This window comes from Mytilus galloprovincialis, chromosome 5, assembly GCF_965363235.1.
Source record: "Mytilus galloprovincialis chromosome 5, xbMytGall1.hap1.1, whole genome shotgun sequence".
NCBI lineage: Eukaryota > Metazoa > Mollusca > Bivalvia > Mytilida > Mytilidae > Mytilus > Mytilus galloprovincialis.
In genome coordinates, this window is record NC_134842.1 from 44,217,318 (window position 1) to 44,237,878 (window position 20,561).

General features: G+C 32.8%; 1 protein-coding gene and 1 long non-coding RNA gene across 3 annotated transcripts in view; one reads left to right on the forward strand and one right to left on the reverse strand.

The window, feature by feature from the left end:
• The window catches only part of LOC143075891 (uncharacterized), a 57,243-nt gene extending 55,889 nt beyond the window's left edge, over positions 1 to 1,354 (forward strand). Inside the window, exon 3 of the long non-coding RNA XR_012978453.1 lies at positions 1,049 to 1,354. This is a non-coding gene — a long non-coding RNA (uncharacterized LOC143075891). The remainder of the gene's footprint in view (positions 1 to 1,048) is intronic.
• On the reverse strand, positions 539 to 16,088 carry LOC143075885 (uncharacterized). Of its 2 annotated transcripts, none has more exons than XM_076251468.1 (6): positions 15,938 to 16,088; positions 13,376 to 13,506; positions 11,096 to 11,342; positions 10,263 to 10,420; positions 3,264 to 3,495; positions 539 to 956 (listed from the first exon to the last, which is right to left on the reverse strand). In XM_076251468.1, exons 2-6 carry the CDS (start codon positions 13,404 to 13,406, stop codon positions 830 to 832), a joined length of 795 nt encoding a protein of 264 aa, XP_076107583.1. In that variant the 5' UTR covers positions 13,407 to 13,506; positions 15,938 to 16,088; the 3' UTR covers positions 539 to 829. The 2 variants fall into 2 exon arrangements, with proteins under 2 accessions (XP_076107583.1, XP_076107585.1); XM_076251470.1 differs by having other exon boundaries at positions 13,376 to 13,474; positions 15,938 to 16,040.
• Positions 16,089 to 20,561: the final 4,473 nt, after the last annotated feature.

The window sequence follows — 20,561 nt, forward strand, 5'->3', positions numbered from 1 at the left end:
GATACATTTCATCTTTTGATTTTACTGTTATCCAATTCCTGTAATGAGTAATATCATGAATAAAACAAACACGAAATCGTATGAATACCTTGCAGAGTATATCTTACAATAAATGCAATGTCGACTGTTGTACCCCCTTTTTTGACATATATACCTCTTATGTCTGTCGGTTTTGTTCATATATCATTTTCAATAAAATGGAATGTTGTGTGATTTTCATACAAGTGAGAGGTTTAGCTAAGAATAAAACGATGTTTAATCCACCATTTTCTACACAAGAAAACCTGTACCAAGTCAAGAATATAACAGTTGGTATCCAAACAGTTGGTATCCATTCGTTTGACGTGATTGAGATTTTGATTTTGCCATTTGATAAGGGACTTTCACAATACCCGAACAAAACTAGGCGGTTTTATCAACAACATCCTTGTTTATGAGGCACTGCCACTTGTCCACAAGGAACATGTACTCCCTCTTCTTCCTTATTTGCCTTTTATAGACAGGTTTTATCAAATGACCTAACATCATTTTTACACAGTTTAAAAACGTGTATTGTTTTATTTTTGAGTCAGGGTAAAAAACACTATATGTAAAAATAGACCACAAACAAATATAGATTTCTATCATACAATCCACATGTTAAGGCTTAAGAAGATGTAAGGACATATGGTATGAGTGCCAATGACACAACTCTCCACCACAAATGTGAACCATTATAGGTCAATGTTCTGCCTCCAACAATGAGCCTTGGCTAACAGCGAACAAACAGCTATACAGAGACATACATAGTAGTTCATTGTGTATGTTTAAAAAGAATAGACGGAAATCATTAAAGCATTTCATGTCGTTCGTACACCGCTACGGTTTGATGACAGCGAGGGCAGGTATGGGTTACATCTTTGAAAGACTTGATGCAGCACGGCAGACAGATGAAGCAAACAAGTCCAAACCATACGCTGTGAAAATAAAAAAAGTATTTCATATTGGAATGTGTTAATTTTTTTTTAATGATTATAAAATCTAGAAAAGTGTGTCTTTATATTTGTAGGGCGTCTTTTTGGCTGTGTGGGATGTACAAGTATGTAGCCACGTCCGGTCAAAATGAGGTGGCATGTTGCAAGGAAAAGTCTTATCCAATACACTCTCATCTTCCAGTGTTAAATGACTATTTATGTAATTAACTTATTTGTATAGATCTTGTCTTTGTTTTATAATTTTTGTTACATGATGTTTATTTATTTCTAAATTATAATTTTAAAGTTTGTAGGCAAAAAAGCATCAAAATGACAGAGTTATTTAGCTACATGTAAGGAGGACGTGTACTCCTACAAGGTGCCGTTATTATTTTTCATGTTCATAAACAGATTACGTCAATCTGAACCTGTTTACCCGTCCGTCTCTTTCTATAGAGGTATAAAAAATAACCGATAATACTTTCATTTTCCCGGCCTATGTTTTGTTTCATCCAACAATGCTTAGATGACTAGACATCATACACATTTCTTAAACTAAATACCGCAATAAGGAGGGCAGGTTTGTTTAGGATATGCATTGTACGACAAGTGATGGTAAAAGCTCAACCTGATCCTTTGTGCCAGGTGAGCTATAACGTTCAAAGACAATTATCATAAGCGAATCTTTTTTTTTTGTAAAAATTTCAGTACTAGTATTTAAAGATAAGTCTAGAGGAAAACGGTCCTTTTAAATTCGCCAATAATTAGTTACTAGAACACACCCGCGAAATCGCGGGCATTCAGTGCGTAGTTACGTACGTTTAAAGTATGTAAAGTGTTGTTGGAAGAATTTTGTAAATAATTACACCTTATGTAAGAATCCGGGGTTTTGATTGGTTGATAACCAGTGTATTTTTCACCAATTTACTGTTATCAAATGAATATCGTTCATTTTTAACGCCGCCGGGGTATTTGCTAAAAGGATATGCCTTTTTTACCCTCTCTGCCGTGGTATTTGCCAAAAATACTCTATCCGACTGGACGCTTGTAACGTCACGGTCAACAATGCGTTTTAGTATATTTAAGTTAACATTCGGTGTAATTAAACAGATATATCATGTTATTGAGGATGAATTTCCCTCGCCTTACGGCTCGTGAAATTTTACATTCTCTCGACTGGTATTTTTCGCAAATACCCCTCCTTAACATGATATATCTGTTCAATATTGAATGACTGGAGAATTTCAGCAAAAGTATCATAAGTCATATATAGGTTACTTGGGACAGGAAAATGCTTTTTTTTTTATCCCTCCTCCTTTATTTCCAAAATTCCCAATTTTTGGTTTTCTATCAATTTCAATATGAACATAGTTTTCATTTAGTATGTTATGAACATTTAAGTAAGGAGCCTATAATTCAGTGGTTGTCGTTTGTTTATGTGTTACATATTTGTTTTTCGTTCACTTTTTGTACATAAATAAGGCCGCTAGTTTTCTGGTTTGAATTGTTTTACATTGTCAGTTCGGGGCCTTTTGAAGCTGAGTATGCGGTATGGGCTTTGCTCGTTGTTGAAGGTCGTACGGTGACCTGTAGTTGTTAATTTCTGTGTCATATTGGTCTCTTATGAAGAGTTGTCTCAACATGGCAATCATACCACATCTTCTTTTTTTTTTTAATCAATGAATTTTGTAAAAGATTTAATGACTGGAGAATTTCAGAAAAGGTATCAAAAGTTCACATGAATATTTTTAGCGCTTATCTGTATATTATGAACATTCATTACTATATAAATATAGTGTATTTACTTTCAATTCTAAGTTTACTAATCGATCCATGGTGGTCATTGATATAGTATACAGACCCTCTCTATTTAATAAACTCTGTGACCGCCGTGGATAGTAAACTTGAAAATGATAGCAGATAGAATTCTGAAAATACACTTTAATCTTTGTATATGTATGTTCAAAGTATACAGAAAAACGCAAACCGGAAGTCTAATCTGACTTAAAATTTTGTCCAATGACGGGACAATGTCCGGATGCCTTTTTTTCTCGTTTTTCTCCCAAAATAACTCAATCTGAATAATCATATGAATGGATGACAAATGCGACTATGCACTGTACCTATAGGACACAGAGGCGTGTTTATTAATTTATTGTGGAAAGGAGAGAAGCGACACCAAAAATGAGGTCTTCTCGTTTAATAGTATAGATTAGTGTTCCATAAATTGCAAAAAGGTGACGATCACACAAACCTAGCTGTTATATTTGTATAAAATGTTCCTATACGTTATGTATTAAATTTACTTACAATATACATGTGAAAATAAACACCCAAAGTAGCGCCTGATCTCCGACTTGATAAGACGTTTCAGTTCTTATTTGGGCATGACAATGGGGACATGTGGTATCGTAAGGTTTGAAATGGTCTGCTGTCACCATAGGTTTAGGCTGTACAATCAGAATTCCTGGTGGTGCTTCCGCTGGTTGAACTTGCTGATTATAACCAGCCTGAAAGTATGCTGCTCCATAACCGGCCATACCTGCATAATGAAATATAATTTTTTTTACAGTTTTCAATTATCATATCCAAGTGATAACTTTTTTTGAAGATACTAGGCAAACAAACTTGTATTGATAACAATATACATTAACAAACATATTATAATGGTTTCGTTCTCATTGCCCCTTTGTAGATAATGTACTGTCGATCATGTTTGCTATTAACGGATATGGCTATCTTTTGTACTTTTAAAATATATTTTGCAAAAACACAAATATTGGCAAACAATCGTCATTTGAGTCAATAACTCATATTTATTAAAGGGGCACTAGTTACAGGATATATAAAATATTTAAAATATGATTTTTTTGTTCAATCATTAGCGAAAATGAAATAGTGAAATAATAATTTGCTTTTAGCAGCCATTATGGTTCAATTTTGTCAAAATAAGCTAAGAAACATCGATGATAAATTATTCACTTGCAAGTGAATAATTCGACCTCATTGAATCCGTACTCATGTGACCTTCAATTTAACCCCTTAGCTAGAGATGAATTATGCATGAATTATGCGTGTTCAGTTATTAAAGGAATAGAATGTCAACATTGAAAGTGAAACAAAGGTATATCATTTGATTGACTAATTCGATCCACAAAACTCATTCTTATACAGGTAAAAACGATGATTAACATGTATTTGTCACCTATAATATAAAATTCGTAAGGGTTCCACGGAACCCAATGTCTCGCCTACTTATGCTGTTAATTGCAGACTCAACAAAAATGAGGAAAAACATCAATAAAAATTTCCCTCTCGATACTGTCGTTTGATTGAAAGAAGCTTCCAAGTTTGGTAAAAAATCCAGGATAGTTTATGAATCTAATAAATGTTTTATAAACTTTAACTGCAGACTGTATGCAATGTTAACTGGAAGAAAAACTAAGTCCATTTATAAGTAAAATACGGAAAAAGTGATTTTTTTTTTCACAAAATTTACTTCTGAATAATATCTTATGATCAGAAACAAGCTTATGTCTAAGTTTGGTAGAAATCCAGGATAGTTTAAGAACATTATAGAAATTTTAAAAACTTAAACCACAGAGTGAATGTTTTGTTTCTGGCCAAAAAAATAAGTCCATTTATAAGTAAAATACGGAAAAGTGGAAATTTATTTTTACAAATTTTTTTTCTTGATACTATCTTATGATCATAAACAAGCTTCTGTCCAACTTTGGTACAAATCAAGGATAGTTTATGAAAGTTATTAAAATTTTAAAAACTTTAACCACAGAGTGAATGTAATGTTTCCTCGCAGAAAAATTAAGTCCATTTATAAGTAAAATACGGAAAAAATGGAATTTTATTTTTACAAAATTTACTTCTGGATACTTTCTTATGATCATAAACAAGCTTCTGTCCAAGTTTGGTAGAAATTCAGTATTGTTTAAGAAAGTTATTAAAATTTCAAAAACTTTAACCACAGAGTGAATATTTGTGGACGCCGCCGACGACGACGCCGACGACGACGGAATGTAGGATCGCTTAGTCTCGCTTTTTCGACTAAAGTCGAAGGCTCGACAAAAATTAAACAGACCTAGAAAAATCCAATTGCATGAGTTTGCTATCTATTTATATCTTAGACTATAGTTATGTTTATATCGCTTATATGACCGTCGGCAGTCTTCGGAGGTCAACTCGATAGTAAATTGATTGATTGATTGATTGTTGGTGTTTTAACGCCACTTTTAAGCGCCACTTTTGGGCTGTTTCGTGGTGGTCAGTTTTTATGGGTGGAGAAAAAAAACACTGACCTTCGAGAGGAAAACTGACAATCCTAATCAATTAAGATTTGAGTCTAGTGCACCCGCACGAGAGGGGTTTGAACTCACAACCTCAGTGTTGACTGGCTAGTGATTACAGTAGTAGACCTACTTAGACCACTTGGCCACCGAGGCCCCCGATATTAAATTAGATGGCGTCTAGACTAAAATACGCACGAAACGATGATACATTTTATCGAGCCCATGCCTTGTAAAATGTTTATTTTAGACTTTTTCTAATTTGAATATTCGTTTTAGTATGTTAAAAATCAATTATGAGAATTTGAGTCAAATCGGTGAACATGAATATGACAGCCAATGTCCCTTTAAGAAATCTTCTGATAAGTTTGTTGAAAAACAGAAATAGGCAGTTCATGATAATATGAACTTTTAGCCAATTAATATATTCCCGACTACAGGAATGAACACATATTCACAGTAAGTGCTTCGAAACAAAATTCTAAGAACTAAATAAAGAGATATCACATGCCAAAATTAAAGAAAAAATGAGATATTTTCTCTTTCATATTCATTTGATAAAATTTACTGTTTGCAATAGCATGAATTGTTCTATATAATAAGAATGTTCTTATCCCGGGCATAAAAACAATGCCGTATTTTGCGAAACCTTTTCAACTTTTGATCTTCAGTGCTGTACAACTTTGTACTTTTTTCACTTTCGATCTTTTATATCTGGGCGTCACTGGTGAGTCTTGTGTGGGCAAGGCGCGTTTTTGGCGTATTGAATTTTAAACCTGATGCTTTTTGTTATCTATTAATCATGTTTTTCTGTGTCTAATATGTTCTCCTATTTATTTGTATTGTAGTCCTGTAATATTATGTTGTCATTTCAATGTTATATTTAACTTTGCCATTAAAGTGCGAGGTTTGGCATGCCTTAAAACCAGGTTCAACCCACCACTTTTATTCCCCTTTAAAAGTGTCCTGTACCAAGTCAGGAAGATGGTCATTGTTATATATTGTTCGTTTCTCTTTGTGTTGCATTTTAACGTTGAGTCGTTTGTGTTTTCTCTTATTTTTGAGATATTGAGATAAGACGTGGCACGGTACTTGTCTATCCCAAATTCATGTATTTGGTTTTCATGTTACATTTGTTATTCTCGTGGTGTTTTGTCTGATGATTGGTCTGTTTCTGTGTGTGTTGCGTTTCGATGTTGTGTCGTTGTTCTCCTCTTATATTTAATGCGTTTCGCTCGGTTTTGGTTTGTTACCCCGATTTTGTTTTTTGTCCATGGATTTATGAGTTTTGAACAGCGGTATACTACTGTTGCCTTTATTTACACGTATCGTACAAGTTTACATTTCTTTTACATTAAACATCTAATATTCAATTTGGTTCTATCTCTTAGATATAACTGCTGTACATAATTATATATATAAAAAAAAATTAACAATTCCTAAATAAAGTTAAATAAAAGAAATAAGAAACTCCAAGGAAAATTCAAAACGGAAAGTTTTTCACCAATGGCAAAATCAAAAGCTCAAACAAATCAAAGGAATGTAAAACAACTGTCACATTCCTGACTTGGTACTGGCATACCCTTATGTTGAAAATTGTAGATTAAACCTGGTTTTAAAGCTAACTAAACCTATCACTTGTATGACAGTCGCCAACCAAATATTTGTATCTATCGAAAAATTTAGTACAGGTTTGAGGTAAAATATGGTTAAATTACCTAAATTTTGCTAAAAGTGGTAATTATACTTGACATTTTTACCTGTTATGTCTGTTTATTTTGTTCACACATTGTTGTCAATATAATGGAATGTTATGCGACTGTCATACACGTGAGAGGTTTAGCTATTAAATCAGGTTTAACCATCCATTTTTTCTTAAAATGTCCTGTACCAAGTTAGGAATATGGCAGTTGTTATCAAATAGTTCGTTTCTATGTAGTTTGGCGTTTGTTTTTGTTGCACTTCAGTGTTACTGTTGTTCCTTTGTTATCCTCTTATATATATATAGTTCATGTGTTTCCCTCGGTTTTAGTTAGTAACCCGGATATGTTTTCTCTCAATCGATTTATAAATTTTGAACACCGGTATACTACTGTTGCCTTTATTTAACCCATTCGTTGTTTTTAGACCTTTTGCAGTTGCAGTATATTCTGTTACAATAATACATGTTTCTAGAGTACATAGGATTTTGTTATGTTATAGATAATGCATATTTTAAGATTTTTCTTGTCGTAGAACACACCTCGGGGTGTTCTACGACCAAGAATGGAAATGGGGAAAATATGCATTATCTGACTTATATACCGTCAAAATTATTTTTTTTTTAATAAAGATTTGCAAAATTTAGTATCCTATTTTACCGACCACACTAAAGTGGGATATTCCTTTCTAATGCGGCCAGGTTTTGATACGCCCTACGTCTCATTTAGAATGTGAAATAAAACTCACTTATTAATCTAGATATAAACCTTTGGAAAATTATTATCCATACACAATAAAAATATTACTGCAACTGCATGAAAAAACACACAAATGAATTGTTACCATCCGATAACAGTGTTTGACAAATACAAGACACATTGTAAGTAAATTATTGTATCAACTTAGTTTATGGAAAAGAGTGAGGTATGGTTTTTTTTTTCTATTTATAACGACATTTCTATCGCGGAAAATTGGTTATTTTTTCAACAATTTTAATTGAATCGAATGAAATAATCAGAAAGATTGTCTTTTGAATAGCAATACAATTTTTAAACATATAATTAGGATATAATTATATACCCTCCGCACCCGACACTTTTGTGAGTTACGTTAATGTTATTCAAAGAAAATAAGATTATCTTTTTTAGTTGATCATTTGATAGAGTAAAAGGTGTACATAAGTTTAAAAAGTTAAGAACTGACACGGCGACGAATATAAATACATGTAAGTTACAGTATTCAGTGTGTATCGTCCTGAACATGCATGAAATATTTACCACTGGACGTTAAGCAAGCATCCAACAATCAATCAACCTATTCAGTAAGACTCAATAAGATTTTCAAAATCTTGTACCCTTATATGGGTCATTTTCAAAAAATGTCGAATTTTCAGTACACCCATGCTAAAAGTTTTATTTCTAATGGAAATTTCAGTTGTAATGGTTTAAATGAAAGCTTGTCGGATTTGTGATTCAGAACATTAATAATAAACAAACCTTACATCTATTTTGATAAGATTAAACTGCATTTAAGGCCGATTTTGGGGGTATTTGTGTGCGTACATTGTCAGAAAAACACATTTCAAATGATTTTTTTCCGATTTTCTGATCGCCTTGATATCTGCAAAAGAGACTTTTTAAGAACGTTAATTATAATTCTAACGAAAAATCGTAGCTTCTTTGTCATTGTATGTAACAGATTATCTACAAACTAAATTCAATCAGCGTACAGGAGGTTCATGTCTATCCTGTTACCGCTACTTAAATCAGTCGTTAAATTATTCTCCCTATGAATATTGAATCAGTCAGTGTTGATTTCAAAAATGCAAAGTAATCTTTACAGTTAAAACGCCTCGTTTCTTGAACGACAGTGTAGAGAAAAGAAATTTCTAGACATTTAGTGAAAAAAATAGAGCGTACTTTTTTTCATGTCTATGCTGTTACCGACCATTTTGATTAATTACACTAACAGTATGGTTGTAAAAAGTGCAATAACGTGTTGGAAACCAAATTCACAATAGAAAACCATAATCACTTCACCAAAGGGAGTAGTTATTTCACAACAGCAATCAAAAACGAAGAAATTTGTCTATCCTGTTATGTCTATCCTGTTACTATGGTTGCTATGGTTACATTAACAGGATAGACAATTATAGACAAACACGTCGTTAATTTTTTTATCTTAACATGTAGGTGGAAAACGAATGAAATATTTCATTGTTTGAACTCATCTTAAGGTTATAACGTCTTAATCTTCCCAATTAAGCATTTGCAGGTGCAATACTGATATCGGTAACAGGATAGACAAAAAGGTAACAGGATAGACTTTTATATAGTGATATATCAGAAACGTACGTTCCTGTTACCAACGAAATAAAGAGAAAAGTAAATTAACTTATGAGGGATTTACTTGATGTTGGGTTTATTCGAAAGGGTGGAAAAAGGCCGAACAATATAAATTGCTATCTTAGACTTGCATTACTGGTGGTAATTTTTTCAACCTTTGAAAACCAATTTTTAGAGCCATTTTTCAGTACAACCTAGAAATTTGGCAAATAATCTATTATTTTACAGAATGAATATATATAGAAGTTTATTCTCTTGAAAACCATCTAATTGGTAACGTTAAACAAGCTTAACATTTTATCTAAACCTTTTCTTAATAACCCAAAATTTCTTTTGAAAATGGTAACAGGATAGACAAAATATTGTACCACCGATCAAAAAATGTTTCAAGATATTCTTGTATGACATCATTAAGATTGCATCTTTTAATATGTTGTTCTTAAAGTACTGTTTGTTTTGATTTGCTTATGTAGAGGGTTGTTTGAATAAGTAACTTTTAATAAATTTTTCAATTTCAAAATTCGACATTTTTTGAAAATGACCCATATGTTAAATCTGGCTTTATTTTATAAAAGTCTACATTAAAATTCATCTCACATATGTTTCTGTATTGTAGCGATAAATTAACAAAACTTCACGTTATATTTGTTTCTAAGAATAAAATGCGGGCATTGACGATTTCTTTCATCAATTGAACTTTTAAAGATATTTAATTCCCAAATCGGCAATAAAAAACTATCAGACGAAAATAATTTTGAAGTAAATTAAAGATTGCATTTTTATCAAGGAAAATAATGACCTGACACAGGTCATTATGTTATGCCTTGGAGCATATTTCATTGAAACATGGTATCGTCCAGGTTGATTCTGAGAAAGAATGACCTATGGTTCTGAAAGAAAATAACTCCATATAGGTATATAAGTAGGTCTTATTACAGATGTCTTAGTCTATAAATACTTACCTCTTTGTCTAAACCATGGACTTTGGTAATTTGGTGCAATTCTGTGTCTTTCGTACTTAGCTACTACCTTACGGCAACGCGGACATGTGTGTTCTACATCTTTGAACCTATTACTACAACATGGCCAGAACGCAACACAAAACAATCCAAACCATGCACTGAAAAACAAAACCAGTTTCATACTTAAGGTGGTACCTAACACTACAGGGAGATAACTCTGTAAATTCAGTTAAACGTTTTAATTACGTTGTGTTGTTAAGGGAATATTAAGCTTCTCACTGATCAAAATTGGTGTTTGTCAAACTGCTATATAAACAGTGTAATTTTTCTGATAACACTGTTGGTTCAAATTTTTTGAAATTTATATATTTTTGTCAAAGGGTCAAAGTAAATACTTTTTCAAAATTTTATGAAAATTAAACGAGCCAAATTAATTTTAGTGAAAGTGTTAGGTACCACCTTAACTGCTGTAATCCTGATATACCATAAAAGTGTTTCTAGATTAGATAATTATCAATAAGTTATTGTAATGTCATTTTATTCCTGTTCATTCTGTTTATCGTCTGTGTGTCTGTTCGTTCGTCTGTGTGTCTGTTCGTTCGTCCGTCCGTATATATTGTGTGAACACAGTGAGATTCTTCTGAACAATGTCTAATAAATTTCATCTTTCATATCAGTGCGATAGGACAGTATTATTTATCGTTCTGATAAATAATTCTCATTGAATTTAAAAAAAAAAACAATACTTAAAGGATTTTTTTGGGGGACATCAATGTGACAGATACAAAATGACCTTTTTGGAAAGGTAAAAAATATTATTATTTTATACTTACAATGAGCAAAGCAATGTGAAAACACACATTTTAGCAATATATCCCATGTTAAAAGATGTTTCAGTCGTTATTTGAGCGTGGCAATGAGGACATTTGGTCTCGTAAGGTTCAAAATGTGCCGGTGTTATGAGCAATGTTGGGGGTATAACCACCACACCCTGTGGTTGTCCTGGCTGCTGACTAAACCCATACTGGGCTTGCGGTTGTTCTTTCACCGGAGTATCTTTTGATGGAGGGATAGCTGAACCTTTAAAATTAAACAAAATTTTATATTTAAAACATTTTCAGATATAATCAATGATAAAATCGGATATGCAGAAAGTATTCCTATAAAAATAAAATACTAAAAAGTAATAAAACATAAAAAATGAATAAAAAATAATATATACATTAAGATCGACTTTAAAATTTGTATATAATCCGTAGGTCACACAATCTATTGATTGATTGATTGATTTGTGTTTTACACCACTTTCCTAAATCAATTGGAAGTTGGATGTGTACTGATTGCAATAATTAAGTCTAAGATGTATGACTTTTTCATTAGTTTCTATTGTCTTTGAAATAGCTGTTGGTACATGTATCTGCGAGTACTAACGGATCTGTACTAAGTGTATCTTTATTGTTGGGATGTTCAATTACCCGTCCACGTCCTCTTTGTGTTTTTTAGATGAATTTCTTTTTATATCTATCTGATGAGCTAACCCTTTAACGACGGACTTTTTTTTTTATAACTTGTTCTGAAGTTGTGCTGTTACACCCCATCGCGGCTTAGGGGAGGGTTGGACATCCGCTTACATGTTTAACCGTGCAGTCACTGCCACATTCTGTATGTGCCTGTCCCAAGTCAGGAGCCTGTAATTCAGTGATTCTCGTTTGTCGCTGTGTTACCTACTTGTTTTATTGTGTTTTTTTTTTTTTTTTTTTATTTTGTACATAATTGAATTAGATCATTGTGTTTCTTTTTCTTCGTTTGATTTGTTTAACATTTGTGACTTCGGGGCTCTTTCACGCCGACTATGAGGGCTGAGGTATGGGCTTTGCTCATTGTCGAAGGCCGTACGGTGACCTATAGTTGTTATTTTTGTGTTATTTTGGTCTCTTGTGCATAGTTGTCTCATTGCCAATCATGTATATCAAATCTTTTTTATATGATTACTAGAACACACCCGCGAAATCGCGGGCATTCAGAGCGTAGTTTAAAGTATGTTAAGTGTTGTTGGAAGAATTTTGTAAAATACAGAATGACTGGAGAATTTCAGCAAAAATATCATAAGTCATAGGTTATTGGGGACAGGAACATGTTTTTTTACCCTCCACCTTTATTTCCAAAGTTCCCAATTTTTGGTTTTCTATCAATTTCAATATGAACATACATTTAGTATGTTATGAACATTTATTTAAGTAAGGAGCCTGTAATTCAGTGGTTGTCGTTTGTTTATGTGTTACATATTTGTTTTTCGTTCATTTTTTGTACATAAATAAGGCCGCTAGTTTTCTCGTTTGCATTGTTTTACATTGTCATTACGGGCCTTTTGAAGCTGAGTATGCGGTATGGGCTTTGCTCTTTGTTGAAGGCCGTACGGTGACCTATAGTTGTTAATATCTGTGTCATTTTGGTCTCTTGTGGAGAGTTGTCTTAACATGGCAATCATACCACATCTTCTTTTTTTTTATGTAATCAATGAATTTTGTAAAAGATTTAATGACTGGAGAATTTCAGAAAAAGTATCAAAAGTTCACATGAATAATTTTAGCGCTTATCTGTATATTATGAACATTCATTACTATATAAATAAAGCGTATTTACTTTCAATTCTAAGTTTACTAATCGATCCATGGTGATCATTGATATACTATACAGACCCTCTCTATTTAATAAACTCTGTGACCGCCGTGGATAGTAAACTTGAAAATGATAGCAGATAAAATTCTAAAAATACACTTTATTCGTAGTATATGTATGTTCAAAGTATACAGAAAAACGCAAACCGGAAGTCTAATCTGACTTAAAATTTCGTACAATGACGGGACAATATCCGGATGCCTTTTTTCTCGTTTTTCTCCTAAAATAACTCAATCTGAATAATCATATGAATGGATGACAAATGCGACTATGCACTGTACCTATAGGACACAGAGGCGAGAAGCGACACCAAAAATGAGGTCTTCGCGTTTAATAGTATAGAAATAGACCGATCTCAGGTTTCCGTTTTAACGATAGAATATTAATAAATATATTTCCGGATTAACACATTTGAATTTTAAATATCGACTTACCGTATTCCGTGTTATAATTTGAATACTCCATCTAGAAATAATACCCGCACAGGTGTTGTGTGATCAACTCTAGATGCTATGTGTTATTGGTATTGATTTCTAAGATCAAAGAATAAGGTCAAGGTAAAAATCTAGAAGCAGAAAAAAAAGCTACACATGTACATGTATGTTACACGATTATGGAGCTTATAAACGATATCTATGTTTATAAGGAGGGGCTCGCAAACATGAAATTTCAGAATTACATGTACATGCAGCTGTTATATGGTTTCATATTCTTTATAAAAAAAAAATATGTACAGTGTATATACCATTGTATACGGGCGTATTCAGTTTGTTCTAGTTTAATCACCCCCCCCCCCCCCCAATCACTCCATGTTCATTTGAAAAAAAGAGAGGCGAAAGATATCGAAGGGATCGACATTCACCAATATTATCGATGTTTACAAATACTCGACCAGAGTGGATTAGTTAATATAAATTCAATCAATTCAATGTTTTATTATTAAAGTCTCATCTCTCAACAAGTACAATCAATCTTTATACATTGTAAAATAACACTAGGTAAAATGAGAGCCATTCTATACAGAATTATAAGAGACTATTAAAATGCATAGATATAATACACAATATGAAATAAAATACTATTTACAATATATAAAAATTCTACGTCTTTTTAAAATCAATTGACAGGTTTTGGCACACACACGTATCATATTTACATCTGAGAATAAAAACACTAACTTTTGATTATCATCTAAAGTATTAAAATTATCATTAAAAGTTTCAGCAACATAATATAAATGGTTTCTAAAATCGTCATAAAGAGGACATCTTAATAAAACATGTGCTTCATCTTCAATAAAAACGTCACATATATGGCACACTCTATTTTCTAAAACAATATTTTCATATCTCCCTGTTTCAATTCTTAGGGGAGCAACACCACATCTAAATTTGGCGAAAGCACTTCTGTGACTGAAGGGTAAAGCTATTTTGCAGTATTCCTCCAGTTCAACATTTTCCTTAAACAGTCTGTAAGTTCGTAGCTTAATATTGCCACCTCTGCCCGATATAGATTTATCAGAATGTAAAACAGCATGCCCATTATCGACATGTTTTTCGTGTAATTTTGACATAAAAAATTTTATAACATAGTTAGTGTCCATATTTTCAGGACACGATAAATTACTTAAATTTAGTTCACAGAAGGTTTTCTTTACTAAAAAATTCCAGTTTTTAACACACTTATGCTTAATACTCATACTATCAGCCCACTTGTGAACTTTTGCATTTAACCGATTTGAGCTCATGTTATTTAATCTACACCACAAACGAATAAATCTTTTCCACTGCTTATCAAAAATAGGTGTTTACAAATACTCGACCAGAGTGGATTAGTTAATATATGTTAATGTACAAATGACCTCAAATTGTTGTGATTTCTGTTATACATGCATGTAAGGTACTCAAAAACACAAAACTCAGAAACGGCATAAGCCATCCATAACATTAATTCGCATTACATTTTACACTGAATACTAACATTGAAAATATGTTTAATTTGACAATGGTTGAGAAAATTCAGCAAAATAACACACTGGTTTCTCTTTCAATTTGACCTAAATACCCTACTTATAACTACAGCGGGATAGTATGAAAGCAAATTTAAAATATTATACATTAGAATATGAAGGGATAAAACTCGTTTCCAACGTGTTTTACATGCAAGATTAATTGGTAAAAACTAATTGTTATTTGGAAATTATGACAATCTACATTGCATTTAATTTACTGTTTTTCTTTTAGTTATGTGTTTCTCTTATCTTTATAATAAGTGACTTATCATTTTTACCTGGGAGGGCCTGGGGGCTGGTAATTTTGAAATGAACTTATATAAAATGTCTTGACACCCCCCCCCCCCATAATATTTCATTCTTTATTTGATCCCCACATACATGTACAATTTTTTTTTTAAATGTGACCCCCCCCCCCCCTCTCTTTTAAACAGGCCAAAATTTAACATGCAAAACTCTTAAGGTATTTTGCGTAAATATTGCACAACATGAAATATTCTCTGCGGATTGAGTCCAAAAACATATTTGAGGGACAATTGCCTTGAAATAGGGCTCTTCCATGAATATTCGCAGGTAGTCTAAGCCAGCGTATCAACACAAATACGTGTGTACAAGTGGCACACATAATTGACCCATATACATTTTGGACATGTATCTGTTCATAGGCGGATTCAGGGGGCCCTACCCCATGGGAAAATTGTGCTAGATTATATTCGGATTCACTGAAGCATTACTGTAGCAGCCCCCTCTTATGCCAATCAGCCCCCCCCCCCTTTTTATAAAAAGTTCTATATCCGCGACTGCTGTTCAAAACACTACACATGTAGAGTCTTTTAGTCCGAATCGTTTTATAAATAACATCAGGGTGTATCTGCGAGTACGATTTTTTTTATATAGTGTTTACAATTATTTCTAATCATCTTTCATCATAAATTTTGTATTACTTATTTTGTTTCAGATGTATATATATATATATATTGCTTACCTGTAAACAACGAGCTAAATGGTGAAGTATATCAACAACCTATATATTCACACTGCTGTTGTTAGTATTAATATCGATCCATTATCATATTGAATTGTATGTGGTATTTAAAAATAAAACCTAGTTGTAAGACATTGTCGGGGTAAAATCTAGTACTATGAGGCCAACCACGGGAGTTTTACATTTATGTAGTTCGATATTTAAGAAAATTACATATTACATTAAAAGCTTTTAACCACATCAAGACGGTAGAAAGGATTTTGCAGCTAACAAACTATTATTAAAAACACCAAGGGTTTATAAGTATTAATAAAGTAATTAGGCTCTGCACTATAATCATGATAATTGAACCCCCCGGGCCCGGTAGTTAAAATAAATCGGTCAACACAAAAACAACTTTTTTTTTGATTTAGCAGCGACCACATTTCTTTCGAGATTCACTTGTTGTCGAGTATCGAGTTGCGAGTCAAGAAAATCGAGTTGCAAGTTAAGAATGTCGAGTTGCGAGTTACGAAAGTCGAGTTGCGAGTTACAAAAGTCGAGTTGCGAGTTACGAAAGTCGAGTTGCGAGTTACGAAAGTCGAGTTGCGAGTTACGAAAGTCGAGTTGCGAGTTACAAAAGTTGAGTTGCGAGTTAAGAAAATCGAGTTGCGAGTTAAGAAAGTCGAGTTGCGAGTTACAAAAGTCGAATTGCGTAAAAATGTGGAAACTAAAATATTTCAATTTTTTGGTGTAACTGATAACATTTCGGAATGATGATTTCTTATAGAATTGTATATAGTGTTGTTGATGATTTTTGTGGTTTGGACTCTATCTGAGTCTCTTGTAAAAATAAAATGGACTAGATAATCACTACGTTTAGTATTTTCTGAAGAAGCAGATAGCCTTTTGAAATACAGCAGATGGCTTGCATTTTAATTATTTTTAAATTTCATACATAGCACCGTCGTATTAAACGTAAAGGGACATAGCAACTAAACTATATTTCATATATGTAAAACACCCCTTCTGCAGATTTCGTTTAAAGTGGGCTTTTTGGGGCAGCTGCGGAGCCGGGCAATATTCGTTAGGGACCGCAAAATTTATTGTTTGTCAGTGACACTCAAAATTGAGGATGTTAAAATTATATATGTCTTATGCATTGGCTAGAAATGAAGGGGATATGATGGGCGTGAATAAAACCAGTTTAAACACGCCGCATTTTTGTGTCTGACCAATTTCAGGAACCTTTAGCCTTTGTTGCTCTTGTTTACATTTTAATTTTGGTTCATCTTTATATTTAGCAGCATAGAATGGCGTCTACATTCTTTATCTATCTATATTGTGTTTCGGGTCTGCTCAGGGCTCCCTCTAGGTGTGTGATTTTTCGCTGTGTTAATTTGTAGACCTAATGACCTTTGGTTGAATTGTATATTTTGATTTGGTTGCTGTCTTTTTGACTCATTCCCCATTTTTATTCTTTATTTTATAAATGTAGCTGTCAAAGATACTATTGTAAAAACTATATTTGCGCCATTTACAGGTAAGATTTAATTGGAAAGTATAAAATGATTATTGCTACATCGTGATTTCATACGTATTTTTTTAAAGTCAGTGGCAGATCCAGAAATTTTCATAAGTGGGGGCCCACTGACTGACCTAAGAGGGGGCCCGCTCCAGTCACGCTTCAGTGATTCCCTATATAAGCAAACACTTTTTTTCCAAAAAAGGGGGCCCTGGCCCCGCCCCCTCCTAAATTCGCCTCTGAAAGTATTGGGTAACTTATTAAACTGAGTCACTTAGGTTTAAACTTGAGTTATATAGACGTGTTCACATGTTTGATATTGTCAATTATAAGTTATTTTAAACTTAATTAAATTAAACATCAACCCAACAATGTTAGATCTGTAAATTTGCTTTCGCAAATTTTTGGTTCTTCCCTCGCCGGGATTCGAACCCATGCTACTGTGATATCGTGACACCAAATCGCCTGCACTATATATATATGTTATAGAGTAAAATTACTTGGATTGTAAGATGATGAAGTTCGCAATTTGAATATTGCTTATAGTGATTTTTTGTATAGCTCTCCCTTTCCATTCTTAAAAAGTCAATATACATTTTAAACCTAGATACTTATAATTGTAAACACATTCTATTATATCTTTTTCGCAATACAAATATTCTTTTAAAATTTTTCCAGGTTTGTTAAACATATTAACTTTGGTTTTAGATAGAGTGACCTCTAAACACTCGTGTTTGAAAGACTTGCCTTGGCACTAGACAAAAAATAACAAGATCCTCTGCATACATGAGGCACTCAATTTTGCGGTCATTTATATCAACAGCATCTAGGGTTTCATTTAATGCATCCGGTTAAATTCTTTTATAAAAATCTTAAAAAGGTTGGGATTCAAAATATCCCCTTCGTTTACTTCAATTTGGGAATACAAATTAGAAGTAAGCACATTATCTATTTTCGCACATAATTCACTTTTATTATACATATCTGTCACGATTGCATGGAAATTACTACCTATGTTTGGCGGCAAAAACACACGTTTTTCAAAACGATGGATGTAATAATGAAAACGGAAAATATCGATCTTCAATCGGATTTAAAAAGTCTATATATATATATCGATGTAGTTTTAAAAAGATTAATCTTATTTGAATCGATCTTTTTTCAAGGTTTAAATGTTTAGATCGATCGCTTTTGTCAGGTGAATGTTAATATATATTCAGATATGAAAATAAATCTGCGCATGTTCGGCGTGTTTAAAAATGATGGATGGAATACGAAAAGTAAACATAGATTCGGCTATTTTTTTATTATCTTCTAAATCAATAAGTTCTATTTGTTTGCTGCAAATCCTCATCTTCAAACGCATTGGCCGTTCGTTATTTAGCGATAGATATATAGTTTACACACATATCTTTGTTTAATGACTTGTGATGTACGATCCAAAATAATGATTAATAAGTCCATACGAAATTCCAATGAGCAAACTATTTTCTCAATGATTTTGCAATGTGTTATAGTTTGCGCGAGATGCAGAATTTCCTTTACTATTCTATTTTTAGGATTATTTGTTTACGAAAGGTAATTTATGGTCAGATCGGTTCTTTTTTTGTTGTAGTGTAAACGCATTGAATTAAATAAGATCGATCTCGTCCATTAAGGATACATTATTTTTTTTAAATGCTTCCAGAACTTAACTTGTATTAGACTCTAATAAATAGGTATCACATAAACTGTTTCAAATCCCACAATCACGGGAATAACTAAGTTCAGGTGCATGCATGTTTTGTTTATCAAATGTGAATCAAACCTGAAAATTCGGTGTAAACAATATTTTTTTAACTCGCAACTCGACTTTCTTAACTCGCAACTCGACTTTTGAAACTCGCATCTCGACTTTTGTAACTCGCAACTCGACTTTTGAAACTCGCAACTCGACTTTCTTAACTCGCAACTCGACTTTTGTAACTCGCAACTCGACTTTTGTAACTCGCAACTCGACTTTCGTAACTCGCAACTCGACTTTTGTAACTCGCAACTCGACTTTTGTAACTCGCAACTCGACTTTTGAAACTCGCAACTCGACTTTCTTAACTAATAATAATAATAATAATAATATCTTTATTTAGAGAGAGTAACTCATTTGGATTACACCAATTTTCAATAAGGCTCTCTTAATACAATAAAAATTACATTACAAATAAACAATGCATCAATAATAATGGTAAATAAAGATTATGTACAATTTTAAAATACAATAAACAATTATGATATGGCATTACAGTAAAAATATGATGGTAATGTTAAAAGTACATAGATTTGTATTTATGTTTAAATTCGGATACTGTATTTGATTTTTTTATTGAATTAGGAAGAGCATTGCACACTTTTGGTCCATTGTACGAGAAACTAGACTTATACAACTCTGTACTCGCAACTCGACTTTTGTAACTCGCAACTCGACTTTCGTAACTTGCAACTCGACTTTCGTAACTCGCAACTCGACTTTCCTAACTCGCAACTCGACTTTCCTAACTCGCAACTCGACTTTTGTAACTCGCAACTCGACTTTCGTAACTCGCAACTCGACTTTTGTAACTCGCAACTCGACTTTTGTAACTCGCAACTCGACTTTTGTAACTCGCAACTCGACTTTCGTAACTCGAAACTCGACTTGCTTAACTCGCAACTCGACTTTCTTAACTCGCAACTTGCAACTCGACGATAAGAAACCCTCATTTCTTTCATTGTTTTTGGGTTTTTTTTTTCTGACATAGAAATGTGTTATTCTCAGCTGTATATTGTTAAACATTTTCAGTATCATATAGACATGTACCTTTTGATTGTTGGTGTATGTGTGTGTGTTGCAGTGAGTGGACTGCTTTTGTTTACTCTTTTCTTCAAAAATAAAAGGTATTCATTTATTCAATAAATGAAAAAGAAATCGAATGGCGTTTGATTTATCTACGCCATGTCTCGAAATCGTAATATCATACTAAAAATGGATCTATTAAGATTTCGAGATTGAAACTGGTCATCAGACGTCAGAATAATTTCGGACTAGTTGCTCTTTGGATTTCTGTTATTTCATTTTTTTTGGTTGCTGTCTAATTGACGTGATAC